Below are 16,672 nucleotides of genomic sequence, written 5' to 3'. Positions count from 1 at the left end.
TCCGGGGCACGAGGCCAACCCTGACCCCAAGGTAAGAAGGATTGGGGGGGTCTCAGCCCCATACCACTCCAGAGAAAGGGTCAAATGATTTTGCAATAAATTGCCTCTTTACCTCTAGAGTGGGCAGAGGGCAGGCAGCACAGCCTCTACTCGGGCCCTCACTCCTGTCTCTAGACTCTAGACTCGACGTCTAAAACACAAGTTGGTTTGGACTTTCAAAAATTTTTGGAAAGCGTCCATGACACCTGACAGTTCTTCTGGATTAGGGAAGGGGAAAAAAAAAAAATGGGGACTGTATTTTAGGAGGGGGAAAATAAAAGACTCCCCTCGTTGTTGCTGAACCCAAAGGAAACCAGCTGGGTGAAAGCAAATGCAGATGAAGGAATCTGAAATTTTTTGAATTTCACTTTTTTTTTTTTTTTTTTTTTCCAAGAGAGCACTGCGGGAAACAAAATTTGCAAAGAGTTGACTTACAAACAGGTTGCCGCCTTCCACCCTTCGCCTTCAAAAGGTTCCAGCCACATGCCTGGGAACATTAAACACATCATTGCGCAACATTACTTGTTGACAAATGTGGAGCCTCAACCAAATTGTGTTGTTAACCAACCAAGGTCAGTTCCAAATGAAAGACAAGGCAGTCAGACAGCATGCAGTGCTCCCAGCCCGGAGGGTAAAGCACCGCTCCAGGGACCTCCAGGGCTCCATGCGCCTTCCCAAAGGCCCCCTCTGCAGGGGCCCCTGGCCTCAGCCCTCCTTTGGGGTCCCAAGTCATCTTAAGATCTGCAGACCCAAAGGTGTCTCGGTGCCTCTAGGACTCCCAGGTCTCAAGGACTTGAAACACTGAAATGTGAGGGTGGATGGAGGTGTTTTAAAAATTTGTTTTTCTCCTGGAAAAAAAAAAAAAATCAATGGAAAAAAAAAAACAAAAAAACAAAACCCCAATGGTAGGGGAGAAGGGGCAGGAAGGATAAATTATTTGCAACTTCCAAACAGAGTCACTGGCTGTGAGAGAATGGGGCATATAGGAATTACCTTTCTTGGGAAGACGGCTTTCAATAGACACATCAGGGGAAGTAAAAGATAAATAGAAGATAGGCGACAGTTTAATGAATGGGCATTTGGAACGTCCTCTCCCTTATCAATCTAATTGTGGTTAAAAATTGGGAGTGACAGTCATTGAGACGTTATTTTAAAAGAGCAAACAGGCAACACATTTACTCTGTTGTGGTCCTTCTGGAGTCCTTAGAACGGGAAGGGAAAGATTTCAACAACATTGGGGGGGGGAATCGAAATGCACGACTCCTGAGATACCTGCAACTGTTAGTGAACCTTCGATGCAGAGTGAGATCATAATCATCCATCCTAGAGAAATTAAAATGGTGCGAGCAAGCTGTGGTGGCCCAAACCTGAGGCAGACGGAGTCTACCCCAGTCCCACAAAAGCAAATTCTTGTTCTAAGCCTCATCTGAACCACGAGTCTTCAAAATGGACCCTGTGCTCTGTCACAGCCCCCTGCCTTTGGTTTCCCACCAAAGCTACGTTTTAGGACTCCTGAAAAACTATTTTTAAACGGCCCTAAGCTTCTTAAGAAAGTGCGTGGGGATGTAAAGAATGAAGCTGTAGCGAACTGACAAGGAACCCCAGCCTTTTAGCTGGCTTTTGTTTGTGCTCCCCAGTGCCTTTTGTCTGCCTTGGCTCCTGAGACATAACCACTGGGCCTCCTAGCCAAGCCCTGCTCCAAAGACCAGAAACCAGAGCAGTTTGAACAGCCTGCTGCTGGTTCCAGGGCCCCCTCCCCATCACCCCGCTCGGTGACACCAGCTGGGCACCCACTCAGATGACAAGGGCAGGGGCCTGGGGGGAAGGGGCCCATGCCACGCGTCAGCTCTGGACTCAACCACGTCGTTACCTTACTCCCCGCCTCTCACCACGCCGGAGGGGGCTGCGTTCCTAAGCAAGTGGTGGGGCCTGACTCCACTAAGAAAGATGCAGGTTCCCAGGAGGAGGGAGACAGAGGCACAGCCAGCTGCTAATGGCTTTAGACTTCTGGTTTTCGGAAGTGGCCTGGAGTCGGGGGCCTGACCTCTCCTTCTAGGATTCTCTGCGTCCTCCACCTGCTAAGTCCGCTCACACGCAAACCAGCTTGCTCATTGGGACGAGCCCTAGGAAAGCTGCCCTGAGCTCCAGAAGGCACCTGTCCCAGTCATGCTCCCAAATGTCGACTTTCCCCTGGGCGCCCACATCCTCCCTGCCAGGCAGGGATGGAGGGTGGGTAGCAAAAAAAGAAAGGGGCCCCAGGAAAGCCTTGTCTCTGCAGATCCGGGCTTCGCAGGCAGCAAACTCGCCAATCTCAAGATGTGCATATGCCCTAGGAGCTTATCGAACCTCTGAGTACAGCCTGAGTTGGTCCCCGGGGCACCCCTAGAGGAGGCCCCTCAACATCAGAGCTGGTCAAAGGCTGGGATGCACACATAATGGCTAAGACTTGGATCCATTTCTTCAGCTTCATGTAGCCTAAGGCTTGAATCAAGCCTGAGCAAGTCAGGGACGCTGTACAGTGGGTATGTGCCTCCGTGGGAAGTTTCTTTAGGGTCCAGGCATGCCAATACCGTCCTAGAGCAAAAAAAAATGTCATCTCCGAGGCAAAGCCCAAGAGAAATGGTGCAGTGACTCCACATGATGGGATAGCACTCAGCCAAAAAAAGGAACCGAGTACTGCCACACGCTACGATCTGGATGAACCGTGAAGACAAGATGCTAAGTGAAGAAAGTCAGGCACAAAAGGACAGATATTGTACAATTCTATTTCTAGGAATTATCCAGGACAGCAAATCCAGAAACAGAGGGCAGATTAGTGGTCGCCAGGGGACTGAGGCTGACTGCTAACAGTTACGGGGTTTCTTTTGGGGGTGATGAAAACGTTCTGAAATAACATAGTGGTGACAGTTGCACAACATAGCAAATGTACTAAAAACCACTGAATTGTATACTTTAAAATGGTGAGTTTTATGTCGTGCGAGTTATACCTCAAAAAAAAAAAAAAAAAAAAAAAAAAGAAGCCATAAAACAAAAACAAAAGCAAAACAAAACCAAAAAAAAAAAAGAGAAATAAGCCCTTTTTGCCTCAGGGTTCCAGTTTCCTACCTTCCAACCCGTCTCAAACGCTTATGGGACATTTGTTGAGGCCCAGCATGGGATAGGGGGTGGCAAGTTTCTAGCAATCAATCCTTTTCAGGAGAAGTTCTCACAAAGCAGAGGGAAGACGGGAGGTAACTGCCACCTGCACCCCTGATTCTGCGGAGTCAGGATGGGAGCGCAGAGAAAATCTCAGCTCCAGAGCAAGGGGCCTACCAACCGGACATTGAGGCTGAGCCAGGCACCGAACCTAAAAGACTCACCGACGCTGGCTTCCTCAGGGGCTCTACGTAGCATCCCTGGGGGATGCACGGCCAAAATCTGGCCTTGAACTAGACTGGGCTTCCTTTCCAAGGCCCCAATCCCCTCTCCAAACTACGACAAATTCCCCTACTCCGTAGCATTCCTTATACACATGACAAGAAGGGAAAGGCGAGCTTCCTGATATCTCACGGTGCTTTCTCGAGAGATACTTCCTCATGGGCGAGGGGATTTTGGCTGCCACTGGCCTGGAAGTGGACAGAAATTCCAGGGGCTCTGGGGGTTAGGGGTGGGGCTCTTGCAAGCATCTCTCCCCGCCACCACACGAGGACCAAGGCCTGGCTTCAGGCAGGGAGCTGGAAGGAGGGTGGGATGGCGGGGGGCTGCAGAGTGCCTGGCCAGGTGGACCCCAAAGGCACACAGAGCTACGGGAGGGGCCAAGGAGAGGAGCCGCCTTACCCGTGTCCTGTCTTCGATCTCGTAGATCCGCAGCTGCATGGGCACATTAAAGCTGTGCAGGATGTTTCCGCCGAATACCAGGGAGTCTACGGGGGTGTAGACGGCATGGATCCAACCTGGGGCAGGGAGGGCAGAGAGACGGTGAGCCAGCTGGCCGTCTTGGGTTCCCTCACCTAACGAGCTGGAAGCCAGCAGGCAGGAGGGCATGGGAGGGCACAGCCGGCCCCAAGGACCACGAGTGAAGGTGAGGAGGGCTGCTGGGTGCAGAAAGCCGAGCCTCTGGCTGGGCTGGAGAACTCAGACCACAGCCAGGCTGGATCACTGCAGGTGCAGGAGAGGTGAGCCCCCGCACTCAAGCGAGGTGGTGGGAAGCCACGGGCCAGCCCCAGTCCTTGAGGATCCCGAGGACAGAGGCTTCTTCTTGGTGCCTGGATGCAGCAGCCACGGCTGGCCAGGGGCTGGAGACCCATCACTTGGGCTGCACATACATCCTGAGCTGAGCTCCAGGACCCAGAGCTTTCCATTGACTGAGTCTGTCTTCCTGCCTCTGGGAAACCTCCAAGGTCCATCCCAAGGCGCTCTCCTCGGCACACCTTCCTCAGGGCTCTCAGCGCACTGGCCGGCCCCTGCACATCAGCTCTGCTTCTCCCACGCCCCTCGGTTAGCTGCTGGCAAGCCTGACTCTCCCTGAGACTGCAGCTCCTTAACCGCTTTGGGCCGTAGCTTTTCCATTTCCCCAAGCTTCTAGCACAACACCCAGCACTAGGTGGGTATTCACGATAATGATGATAACTGAGTACTCACCTTGCCAGGTGCTGGGCTAAGAGCATGCTCACAAAAGCCCTAAAAGGTATATACTAGATCCAGCCCCAATTTACAGTTGAGAAACAGGTCCAGAAAATTCAGGTCACAAGGCAGGGTTTGAATGCACAAAGTGACAATTGTCCCATAAAGGCCAGGCAGAAAACAGCCACCTAATTCGTTCAGCAAACAGCCAGGACGCCTCCGTTCAGACCAGCCATGCTCCAAGCGCCCAGCAGCCACACATGGCTGGGGGCGGCCGTGCTGGACAGAGAAAAGCTAGGAGACAGGTCGTATTAGATTCAACTGCAGCTTCCAGATGCTGAACCTGAGGCCAAGAGAAGGCAAGTTGCTTGCTGAAGTCACAGCTTGTAAGCTAGGAAGGTTCTAGCAGGTAGGCTAGTAACACAGGGCCTGCATTTTCAACCCCGACGCTGCACCACCGCGTCTATAGAAGGTTTAGCATAGGCCTGCAAGTCTCAAGAGACAGGCCTAGAGACACGTAGGGGAGGCAAAAAGAGATGTGGAGAGAGACGAAGACAAGGGTAAGGACGGACAGAAAGAGAGATGCACAGGGAAAGATAGAGGAAAACCAGCAGAGAGAGAGCAGATTCCACACCTCTAAGAGCTGGAGCACAAGAGCCACCAGGCAGCTCTGTTCCCACTCGTGTGCCTACTTCAGTAGTTGGAGGAAAATTATACAGAGCTCTGTCCCCAGACCTCAGGGGCCCAGTAAGGCCAAAACATACGGCCCTGAGTCTGGGGCAGCCACTGCTGTCCGGGCACGAAGCAGCCACCTGGGAAGACGGGGCAAGGCTGGGGACTCTGCAGGCTTCCACGGGTGGCATCTGGCACTCGGCCGCCAGACCCTACTGAGGGCAGTGGGCCTCAGGGGTGGGCAGGAGAAGGATCCTCATTGGCCGAGAGCCCGGAGTGGCTGGGACTTGGGAAAGGAGGCCTTCCGGAGATTCCTGAGTGGAGCTCCAATGCCTCTGGCCTGGTCCACGGGAGCCGGCTCCACTGGCTCGTTGCAATCTGCCGTCAGTTACCTGGGCCCCGTTTTCCCGTCACCTTCACCTCGTCTGCACTGCCACCTTAACTTTAAAAGAGTCCCAGTCTCCACGTCTGCTCCAGCTCCCGCTGCCTCAGCTGCACCCCGGATGATTTTGTTGACGACTGCATTTTTAGGTTTCCACCAGGCAGAGCTCGACACTTCTGGAATAACCACCAGCTGCAGACACTAGCTAAGCCTGAGATCTAGGACCCCCGGGGTCAGGTGGCCAAGTGTGGGGGGTGAGCGAGCCCCAATAGGGGCAGGGACTCCTGCACCTGCTGCCCTCCTGCCCCACCTACCAACCTACCTCCCCAAAGAAGCAGAAGTCCAGGAGCCTGGGTTCAAGGCTCACCCCCAGCACTGGCTCCCCACGTGACCCCAGACACCTGACTGCCCCCTCTCCTGGTTTCCATTTGCCCCTGGGGAAAATGAGGGCAGCCACCCCCTTCAAGAACTCAATCACCGAACTTCATCGACAGTTATGGCTGCCTCATCCATCCTAAGGGCGGGAAAGCACGGGGCACCTGGAAATCCTCAGTTATGAGCCGGCCTGATAGTCCCCTGCACGCTCTCCTGGCAGGGGAAACACAGAGACACCTGACTTAACCATCTGTTACCCTCACATGTGAGCGAGGAGGAAAACAGGCGAGAGTAGCTGCTAAAGAGAGCGGGTGGGGAATCTGAACTCCTAGACAGTGGAGGGATTCTGGAAGCTTCTCCCCACTCTCCTTCCCAAGCCAGGGCCTCTCAGGCTGCCCAAGGCGTTGCACAGCTGCAGGAGTTGTGGCAGGTGCTTCCTCCACCCCAGCCCTGCTCACAGCTGCTCCATCGTGCAAACCAGGGAGAGGCTACGGCATCCAGAAACCCGGACCTGTCCTCAGGGTGGCATCTCGCCCTTGACCCCCGCAAGTGAGAGCAGGTGTCCCCAGGCCGGCCTCTGCCTCTCACATCCGACCCAGAGTCAACTACAATACAGAGGCAAGAAACAGAGGCCATTCGGGCCATGCAACGAGGGACAGGTTTGACAGTGGAAGGAAAGCGGCAATCCCACAAAACCTTCTGATGGGGCACATGGGCCTTGTCCATAACCCAGAAGCTCAGGACTCAGGATCCAAGGGCTCACCCCCATGTCTGCCTCCATCTTCGTGGTGTCACAGGTTACAGAACTCAGGGACCCTCGCAGGCTTGCCCGTGATCTGGCCCCGTTTCCTCCACAAGCACCCACAAGCTCCCTGCTCTGGGCCAGGCCCGGCGCAGCCACTGTGGCTGCCAGGAAGGACCGAGGGTGGCCTCATCTCTCAAGGGCCTCGAGCCAGTACCACGTGCCACAAACTGGCAGGCTGTGGGCTGCACGGGACCCCCTGGGCACGCTCAGTTCAACCCACCCTGCGTTATAATGGGGAGGTTTCATGCAACAATCTGAACTGCTTTCTCCTCCAGAAAAACGAAAGGCTGGGGCACACCTGGCCCCATTCCCACCTGGCCCTAATTGTCTGGGGCCACACAGCAGCTGCCCCCACTCGCTGGCCCATTGCCTCTATACCGGGTCCAGCCCACTTCCCTGCCGTCACCCCCCTACGCTGCTCTGTACCCATTTTACAGATGGAGCACCTGAGGCCCATGTCACATCACGGGTGGTTCTTTCGACAAGTCAAGGATGGGAAATGCTTTCAGATCAACCCAAGGCACTGACCCCAGCGTCCTTCCCAGGCACCCCCACCCCCAGGCACGACTGAAGGTTCCTCCACTGGGCTCTGCCATCCTGGCTGCTACCTGGCTGGAGGTGGTGCATGCAGGAGGGAGAGAACCCGTCTCACATCTCCCAGCGCCTCCCACACTCCCGGCACAACATGGGCTGTTCAGGAAAGTTTGTTAAACAAGCAAACACCTCTGCTCAGTCACAGGGCCGAGAACCAGGACCAGATCCCAGGTCTTCTGACTCCCAGGCCAGCAGGGAGCCAGGTGGATGGCAATGAGGAACAGGGCTTCTGAAACCAGACACACCTGGGTTCTCACCCAGGTGTCACCTATTAACCATGTGCGTGAACTTGGACTAGTTAGTTAGCTCACCTCTCCAGGTTCGTCCCAGTACCTAATGCCTCAGAATTTCCATCCCACAGGGACGATTTCCGCCTGCAGTTTTCCTGATTCCTGATGTTCAGACTGAGCCTTGGGGACACCCCTGCCTCTGCTGGCTCTGGCCTCGGTGCTCCTGACCCTGCCTGGGTGGCCTGGTGAGGCCTCCATGTTTCCCCACCTCCAGTATCTTGTCAGGGATTCCCAGCTCAGCAGGACAAATCCAAGCCCCTTTCTCCAGGCCATCCAGTTCCTCGGACACCGTCACCCGTCTTCCTCCTCCAGGCAGCCTCCCTAGATTGCCCAGGAACAAGGCCTGAAGAACCAACACCACTGAAACACAGCCGGCACCAACCCCTTTCACCCTCAGATGCAGGAAGAGAAAGGAGGAACCGCGTCTCGCAAAAATATTGTGACATTTAAAATCTTCTCACATCCCGGGAGCTGTCAGCTAAAGACGACGCATCAAATGACAGATGGGGGAATGGAGGCCAGTGTGAAGCAGGGAGAGACGGGTCTTTAGAAGGTCCCACTGAGGGGATGAGAATCCAGATCAGAGGCAGGAGATGACAGAATTACATGCTTCACTTTCGAAACAGAAAAACTCACAGAGGGCTTCAAACTTTTCCTGGATTGCCCGAGGCTCTCTTTCTACCAGACCCAACTCCTACACATCCCAGGTGAGGCTCAGAGTGTATGGGTGCTGGAGAGAACCCCTGGGGCTCCCTGAGAACCAAGGAGCTCATCTAGCTCAACAACTCCCAAACTCTAGTCCTTAACAGTTTTCACTGGCTGGCAACCAAAAGAACGAGAAAAATGAAAACAGTGGAAATTTTCATAAAGGCAAAACTATCAAATTTAAAGTACTATCCTATGTGATGAAATTATGGACTTGCAACTTTTTTTAGTGTCAAATATTCTCTCTCTCATGAAACATCAGCAATGGTAAATGATGGTTTTGTTGTTATTTTGCTTTTAATTCGTGGCCATTCTTAGCAAAATTACAAGTGGTAACCTGAAACAGTTCCCAACTTTTTTTTTTTTAATTTAGTTGATGCATAAAATCAAAATGTGGGAAACACTGAACATTTAGTTCATTTCCCACAAATTCCAATTGTCCTCTTTTCTACTTCACCAAAATCCAGGAAAAATCCTCAAAAACCAGAGAAGCCTTTGCCAGGGTCTGACCTCATTCCTGTTCTATGGCAATTCCAACAACTTCTAGTCCTTCCTTCAATGCACAGTCCCCACGCCGTGGCTTCTCCACACCTTCTCCACCTGGCTTAAGTCACCAACATCAACACTGCCCCATCCCAGATGGGACGGATGCAACTGGCTACCCCGGGGTTCTACATGAGGCCGAGAGAGGACAGTTAGAGGTCAGCACCCCAAGTCCCGGGGTCAGACCCACCCACCCCCATCGTCGAGATGGCATAGTTGAAGCCCAGAGAGAAGAGACCAGCCCAAGGTCACGAGACAGTCCAAGAGCATTCCAGCATTCCTCTGAATCCACCCAGGATAAAAGTCCAGCAACTGCAGCGGAGCTCAGACACACTTTAGGACACCACCCCCACCCCATCAAGCTGTGGTGTCGGCCACAGACACTACCTACCAAATACAACTGCATCCTATCTCATTGGGCCGTGGTAACAAACTCACCCCAACAAACCTCCACCAACTCCAAATCCTGTGTTCCTAATAGAGAACTCTCCACCTCTGCCCAACTCTCTAGAAAAGCCCAGATGTGCAGTTCCCCTCCCCACAGCAGGAACTGCTACCACAACCAGGCCCCACTCCCCTCCATGCACTAGGGCTTGACATCCAGGCCTGAGGCCATACTCCAGCTTGACTCTCAGAAACCTAGATGTGACCAGTTTCTCCATCCAATGGGTCTTGAAGGCCTTGAAGGATAGTCCTATCCTCTGGTCCATGCTTCCACCCATTCATAGATTTTCTGCAGGCTCCTTGATACATCTGTATCTAGCCTCAACTGTATACCTCCAGTGACGGGGAGCTCACTACCTACCACAGCAAGTCACTCCACTACCACTTCTTTCAGGACAATGCTTTACCTGGCTGACTTTGCTTCCTCAGGCAAAACAGCTCCAAGTCCTCCTTCAACTCATCTCTCTTGATGTGGTTTTCAGACCCTCCCCCTCTCCAGGTCGACTTCCCCTTCAAACTACAATGACCCAAAGGAACATGCCCTTTTCCTGCTTTTAGCCTCACCATCTCTACACTATTCAGTGGGACAGTCACCTCCACCACCCTGGGTAGAAAGTTTCCATTAATGCAGCCCAAGACCCCACTCCTGACTCCTGGGTCACTGGCCACAGCCACTACTGATTCAGCCTGTAACCACTCAAAAGCCCTGGGTCCATCTAAGATCTGCAGGCAAGCAGGTCTTAGCTCACGCAGTGCCCACAACAATCCTGAGAAGTCCCTCCCATTTCACAGATGAGAATACTGAGGCACGGAGAAATTCAGTCACCATCCTGAAATCACAGCCCATAAGCTCCACAGCCAGAATTTGAACTGAGGCAATCTAGCTCCAGGACCCTCTGCTGTACTTGTGAAGTTAATTTTTTGGGGGTAGGGGGAGAGGAGGGGATGGTCCCCAAGTGCAGGAGCAGAAAATGATCCCAATTCCATTTCATCTTATTCTGCAGGAAGGAGGCTGCCACTCTGGGCCCTTCCCCAACCCACATGCCCTCTGCCCACCCTCCAGCCTGTGTGAGCAGGTGTGTAGAACCTCTTGGGGCTCCCTGCTCTGGAGCCTGCCTTTCCCCAGAGTCCTGTCCCCTGAGCCCACAGGGCAAACCTACACCCTTTCAAGGCACGGCCTCTGTCATCCCCACACAGAAATCTCCCTCTGGGAAGTTCCTAGTGAAGACATTCAAACTTCCCCTGAGGGAGGGCCCAAGGCTTTTCCAAGGGAAACTGAAGGGAGAGAGGAAGAGAATTCTAGACCCTGGGCAGGGAGATTAAGATCAGATGCAGGGAATATGTTTTTCTCTGCAGCCTGAGGCCTGCTCCTCTCAGAGACTGCCAATGACCAGTCCATCCCCCAAGGCCCAGAGAAGTCCCATCAATTGGCCTAAAAACCCTGGCCGCAGGAGAACTGCCCCGACTGCTGCGTGAGTGCCCAGCCCCAGCCCCGCCAGAACCTACCGGAAGGAATGAAAAATGTGTAGCCCTGTTTCAGCTCAATTCTTTGGCATCGTTCCACGCGGTCTCCCAGAAAGATGTCGCTCTGTTTGCCTGACAGCACCCACTCCTCGTACAGTGCCAAGTTGTGCAGGGTTGGAGGAATCAGCCAAAAGATCTTGGGAAGAAAAGAAAGCAATCAGCTAAAGACCCAGGCGAAAACCTCGGATTTCTCCAGGCCTTGCCACAACCCCAGGAAAAGTCCCTACCTGCCTGGGAGTGGGGCAAGATGGAGAGGCAGAACCCATTCCCCTGGAACCCCCTCCACGACCAGGCCCAAAGGATCGCTGAGGTGACAGTGAGGGCCGTGCCAACCCTGCTGGGAGTCCCCTGGCCTGGCTTTTATGAATCTTTGTTCCAGCTGAAATACCAGGGAGGGAATACTTCCTGAACCGAGTGGAACTTTCTTTCTCCTGAGCCATGGGCTTGTCGGGGGAGGTGGGGGAAGGAGAGGAAGGGGAATTTCATAAGTCGTTTGATAAAATGGCCCAATAAATAAACCCAGCTTGGGCTCACTTTGGAGGAGGGAAAACATCTGGAACCAAGTGGGATGACTTCCTCCCAGAATTTCTCCCGACATGTTCAGTTAAAACAAATGCACACGCAGACTCAGACAAGCAGGGCAGCACACACATATTCTCGGGAAGCTCTCACATCCGTGCGGAGACACCTATATTCCCACACAGTCAGCACCGAAGGCACACGCAGCAGATCCACCCTGAACACACGTCCTGTCTTCTGTCTCTGGATTAAGTGTGTCCCTAATGGAAAATGTTCTTGGAGACAGTGGGTACTGGCAAAGAGAGCTTCAAGTTAAAAAGTCCCACCACTGGAGCTGAGAAGACAGCCAGGGGCAACGGCACGCTGGAGGTTCTCGGGAGCCAAACCAGGTGTTCAAATCTGGACTAAAGGACTTAGAACACTGCACTGGGCAGGTGGGTGAGCAGATGTGATGCTGGAGAGCTAACTGTGACCTCTCCCTCCAGAAAGGGACAGAGCCAGGAGGTGGCCCCAGGGGACCACTTACACCTGAGAGTACTACAGAGCCGGGGCTGGGATGCAAGAAAGCGGAAGCACAAAACACCCAAAGATATACAGAAAGTTGAAAAGACATTGAACTCACCTTCCCACCACGGAAAACATGGTACCAAACAGAAGTGCCTCCAAAATCGATGTGGAAGTCAGTGAAACAGCCTTTCACACTCATCAGACAGTACCTGCAGTGCAGAACCAGGGTGGGGGAGCAGAAAAAAAGCAACCCAATAACTGAATCACAGGAGGGAAGACAACCACCCGCCTGCCCTGATGCCCTTTTATAAACACTGACGCTGGGGAATTTTCTCTTTTTTTTTTTTTTAATTTAAATCAAATCGGAGTTCCCCATGGGGGATGCCCCTATGATCAGGTGACACATCTCAAGCACTGGCCACCTGCCCCAGGGGCTGGGGACAGCATTTTTGTTTTCAGGTTACTGAGAGAGCGGACAACCCATGGGCCACTCCGCTCCTTCCTTGCTGTCAGTTTACACCATCGCTACATCCAACCCTACCCCAACCCAGTTGTAGAGGTTTCCTTTCTGCTCCCTCCAGCCCTGTCCCCTTTGCAGCAGCTGGGGCTCCCTGGAATTCAGCTGTAAACACCTGCCCCAATTGCCAATTACTGAAGACACCCAGTCCCCCATTCATTTATTCATTCATTCAACAAACATTACGTAGAGCCCACTGGAGGTCCAGCCCTGAGCTAGGTGAGCCCTTGAGACAAATGCATAAGAATGCCTAAAACCCCCACCCTCAAGGACACCACACACTTAATGGAGCAAGCCCAGGAAAAGTTCAACAGCATACAAACTGCAGCTGACTGCCCAGGGAGCGATGCAGTTAAAAAGTGAAGGGATACCAGCCACTCAAGACCACACATTGTACGATTCCATTTACATGACATGTCCTAAATAGGCAAACCTATAGAGACAGAAAGCAGATTAGTGGTTGCCAGGGGCTGGGAGGTGGTTTGGAGGAAATAGGGAGTGACTGCTAATGACCACGGACTTCTTTTGGGGGTGATGAAAAACGTTCTAAAATTGATGTGGTGATGGTTGCACAACTCTGTGAATCTACTAAGAACCCGCTGAACTGTGCACTTTAAATGGGTAAACCGTGTGGTATATGAATTACACCTTAAGAGAAGACCCTGAGGGCGTCGGACAGTCAGGGAGGGAGTGAGGGAGAGGCTGGGGTGGAGGGAGGCATAGCCACAGGAGGAGGGAGGGCACTCGGGGAAACCAGGAGCCCACTGGCCAATCCCCGCCCTCCTGCCCCGGTTTTGCTGCCCTCCTAGGGGTGGACAGAGCTTAAGGAGGAGGGGAAACGAGGCAGGCTTCCAAGTCCAAGCCTGGCAGACCACGGTGCCGGAGGCCCCCTTCCTCCTTCCCACCCCTTCCTGCAAGAGCCACCGGTGGCATGCACCGGGCAGCCACCCCACCACCTCTTGCCCATGCTAGGGTCCTCAGGAGGCATGCACACGCATGCTTACCCCACTGACCTCTTTTCCCTGCTGCTTTTCCATGGTTTGGGGAAGAGGGGAGGAATGGGGCGGAGACCGCAAGGGAGGAGCAAGCCCCAGTGAAGAAAATGGGGGAAGGGGGCGTGGGGCAGAGCCGATCAGGAGGCGGGAGAGCTCCAGGTGTCCCCTCCCCCGGGCTGCCTCAGGCATCTCACATTCAGGTGCACCCGGGGCTCGGCAGTATGCAGGCGGCGTGCCCCGCGTCCCTCCTCCGGATAGGCTGGAAGGAACCTTAACCATGTGTCTGCAGGAGGCTGGCAAATCAGAAGGCCTGCCCGCACATCAGAGCCCCGCTGCCTAGCAACCCCAGCGGAGGGGTGTAGTTGACAGCCCAGGACAGCGCAGCGCTGTCACGGCGACCGGCGCGGGCTGCTGCGGAGCTTGGCGGGTAAAGTCCCGACACTCACGGCTCCACGCCCTCGCCCGCCCGCCTCGGCCCAGGTCCGGCCCGATGATCGGAAGGCCTGGCCCAGCCACTTCTCTCCAAGGAATTCGGGGGCGAGGGGGCGGGATGCTGAAGCCCTAAACCACCCCACCCCACGAACCACCCTGGCCACTTCTCTCTAAGCACCACTTCAAAATATTAGTCCTCATTTTCCTAAAACCACCTCCTCCTCATTTTCCTGTTTTTTTTTTTTTTTTTCTCTTCTTTTTCACCTAACCTTGGTTCTACCCCCTCCCGGCCTCGGCAGAATGCAGCCAAAAGGAAAGCAATTTAAGGGGTGGGGGGAGAAAAGAGAACGTGCTTCCTTTGGGCTGCAGCTGGGGACCCAGCCAGGAGCCCAGGTGAGACAAGGGGCCTTGGCTTAGGTCCCAGCTCCCAGGCCTGCCCCACTCCCCACCCCCAGCCCCAACCGCCCCAGCACGTGTGGAAAACCGGCATCCCTCCGAGCTGCAGGCCGGGCGTGCAGGGAAAGTTCTCCAAGTTGTGCCTGGCTCCGATCTGTCCACCGGGACCCTTCCAGCCTCCAGAAGCCCCTCGGGGCCAGGAGCGCCACTTCCAGACCCACCTCTTCTAGAGGCGCCCCTCCTCCCACTGTCCCTTTCCTCCCGGCCACCCACCGCCAGGCCTCGGGGCTGCCTATCCTGCGGGGTGATGACAGACATTGGGACAGTCAGGGTGGCTGTGACAGGACGGCTTTGTCCGGGCCCCTGCAGCCGCCGCCCGCCCACCCGGCGCTCACTCCAGGTCTCCCCCTCGCTCGCGCGCTCTGGCGTGACGCCTTTGCACTGACCTCTACAGCTTCCTCTTCCAAAGCACACCGCAGTCACATGGGCACCCCGGCGCGGTGCCACGGCCACTAAGCTCTCCGCGCCGCCGGCCCTCCAGCCTGGCTCCCGCTTCCGCCTCGGCTGCCCCCGGCCCATGAAGCCGCGCCCCCCCAAAGCCCCCCACCCACGACCCGGGCGGCTTGGTATAGGAGGGCACCCTCCAAGTTGGGTGATGGAAATCGGGAGCCTCGAGCTAAACACCTGGGGGTGTTCCCGTCTCCCAAGCGCCGTTTGGCTAAGGAGGGGCGTGGGAGGTGGCAATGCACCTGCAGCGCAACTTTGGGGCGCAGCCTGGAGTCTGGGCGGTTCCACCCCGCTCTCTTCCCTCCAACTTAACCAAACTCCCCCCGCCGCATCCCTTCGGGCAAAGGTCTGACGGGGAGAGGGGGGGCAGGGGAGGGGGGATCCTGCCCCGGCGCACCGGGCGCCGAGGCCAGAGGCGGCAGCGCGCGCACGCACACACACACACACTGCACACACACCCGGGAGACACAAAGGGCTGCTCCGCGACGCCGAGCGGGCGGCAGGCCGCCCCTACCCCGCCCCGGCGCACCACGGAGGCGCGGGGCGCACGGGCAGCCCGGGGCCGCCGGGCGCGCACGGCAGGGACCCCGCCCGGCCCCGCCCGGCGCGCCTGCGGTTACCCTCGGCGGCGCGGCTCCCGGGCGGCCCCTGTGGCGGCGGCCGAGGCTCGACGCGCGCCGGGGCCCTGCGGCGACCCGCGCGGAGCCCTTCCGCGGCGCGGCCAGGCCCCGGCTGAGAACGGCGGAGCCCTTGCTCGCTTCCTTCCTTCCTCGGGGAGCCGGGCGCAGCCTGCGCTCATCCCCGCGTTGAAACTGAACACTCGCGCGGCGCGGCGACCGCCAGGGAGGCGGAGGGAGGCCGCGGCGGCGACCGGGAAGCGCGCCCCGCCAGCGCCAGGGGACGCCACCACCGCCCACGGCCACCCCCTCGCCCCGGTCGCGTGGTGGCTCAAGGGGACCCCCCCCCATTCTTCGGGTGGGCGCCGTTTCCCAGGAGGGTGGATGCTGCCCAGCGTGACAACCCTGCAAAGCCCCCCCCAGCCACACACACACACACACACACACACACACACACACACACACTTCCTTAAATGTGCCGCCCAGCCACACACACACACACACACACACACACACACACACACACACACACACACTTCCTTAAATGTGCCGCAGCCTTTGGAGCTCACCTGAGCAAGGTCTGCGAAAGAACCGGTGCTAGGGGTGGAAGGAGCGTCAGGTCCCAGGAGGGGCTCACGCCCTGCTCTGGTCTGGCTCTTTGACCTTGGGAACTCAGGTCCCCACTCTGAGCCCGTTTCCGCGTCCATACAAGATGCTCTTTTGCAGTCCCTTCCCCTAGGCGTCCCCTTCGTAGGGGTATAACCCTACATCATAGAATTATCGTGGGAATTTATAGTAACTAGCACTATAATGTCCCCATTTTACAGATGAGCAGGCAGAGGCTCCGAGGTTCAGTTACTCACCCTGGTCACTAACTAAGTGGTGGAGTTGGGATCTGAACCCCAGAAGTCTGTCTCTGAGCCCTTCTCCCAGGTCTACCTGGCACATCCCAACTCTAAGAAGCAGAATCTGGAGGCTGCCAGGCCTCTCCCACTCCACTTCCGGCTGCAGGAGGTGATCCAGATCAAATCAGAAGGCCCACCTACCCGCTCTGAGGCATGCAAACCAGGGCCACGGCCCTGGGCCCTCCTCCCACCGTGTCCCCACACCCTTCCCCCAAACCACAAGGGGGCAGGAGATGGCTGTATAGCTTCTGCAGAAGCAGAAACAACTTCGTAGGCCAAACTCCATCTGCTAGCGCTTCTCA

The 16,672-nt window shown here is 55.6% G+C and overlaps 1 protein-coding gene across 9 annotated transcripts in view; it reads right to left on the bottom strand.

Annotated features, from left to right (window-relative positions):
• Nucleotides 1–16,672, bottom strand: part of KDM2B (lysine demethylase 2B) — a 120,894-nt gene that overhangs the window by 63,782 nt on the left and 40,440 nt on the right. For 8 of the 9 annotated variants that reach the window (XR_005213949.1, XM_037816542.1, XM_037816543.1 and 5 more), the window contains exons 7-9: nt 12,117–12,210; nt 10,958–11,111; nt 3,856–3,971 (exon numbers count right to left, since the gene is read on the bottom strand). Coding sequence is in view for 8 of the 9 variants with exons in the window: in XM_037816542.1 (XP_037672470.1) it covers nt 3,856–3,971; nt 10,958–11,111; nt 12,117–12,210 (364 nt within the window). In the remaining variant the exon portion in view is untranslated. Of the gene's footprint in view, nt 1–3,855; nt 3,972–10,957; nt 11,112–12,116; nt 12,211–15,468; nt 15,775–16,672 lie in introns of those variants that run through there. The other variant, XM_037816546.1, reaches the window with a different exon arrangement.

The sequence above is a fragment of the Choloepus didactylus genome, chromosome 23 (genome assembly GCF_015220235.1).
Source record: "Choloepus didactylus isolate mChoDid1 chromosome 23, mChoDid1.pri, whole genome shotgun sequence".
NCBI lineage: Eukaryota > Metazoa > Chordata > Mammalia > Pilosa > Megalonychidae > Choloepus > Choloepus didactylus.
The sequence above is the reverse complement of the archived record's forward strand: the minus strand, read 5'-3'. Positions and strand labels throughout refer to the sequence as shown.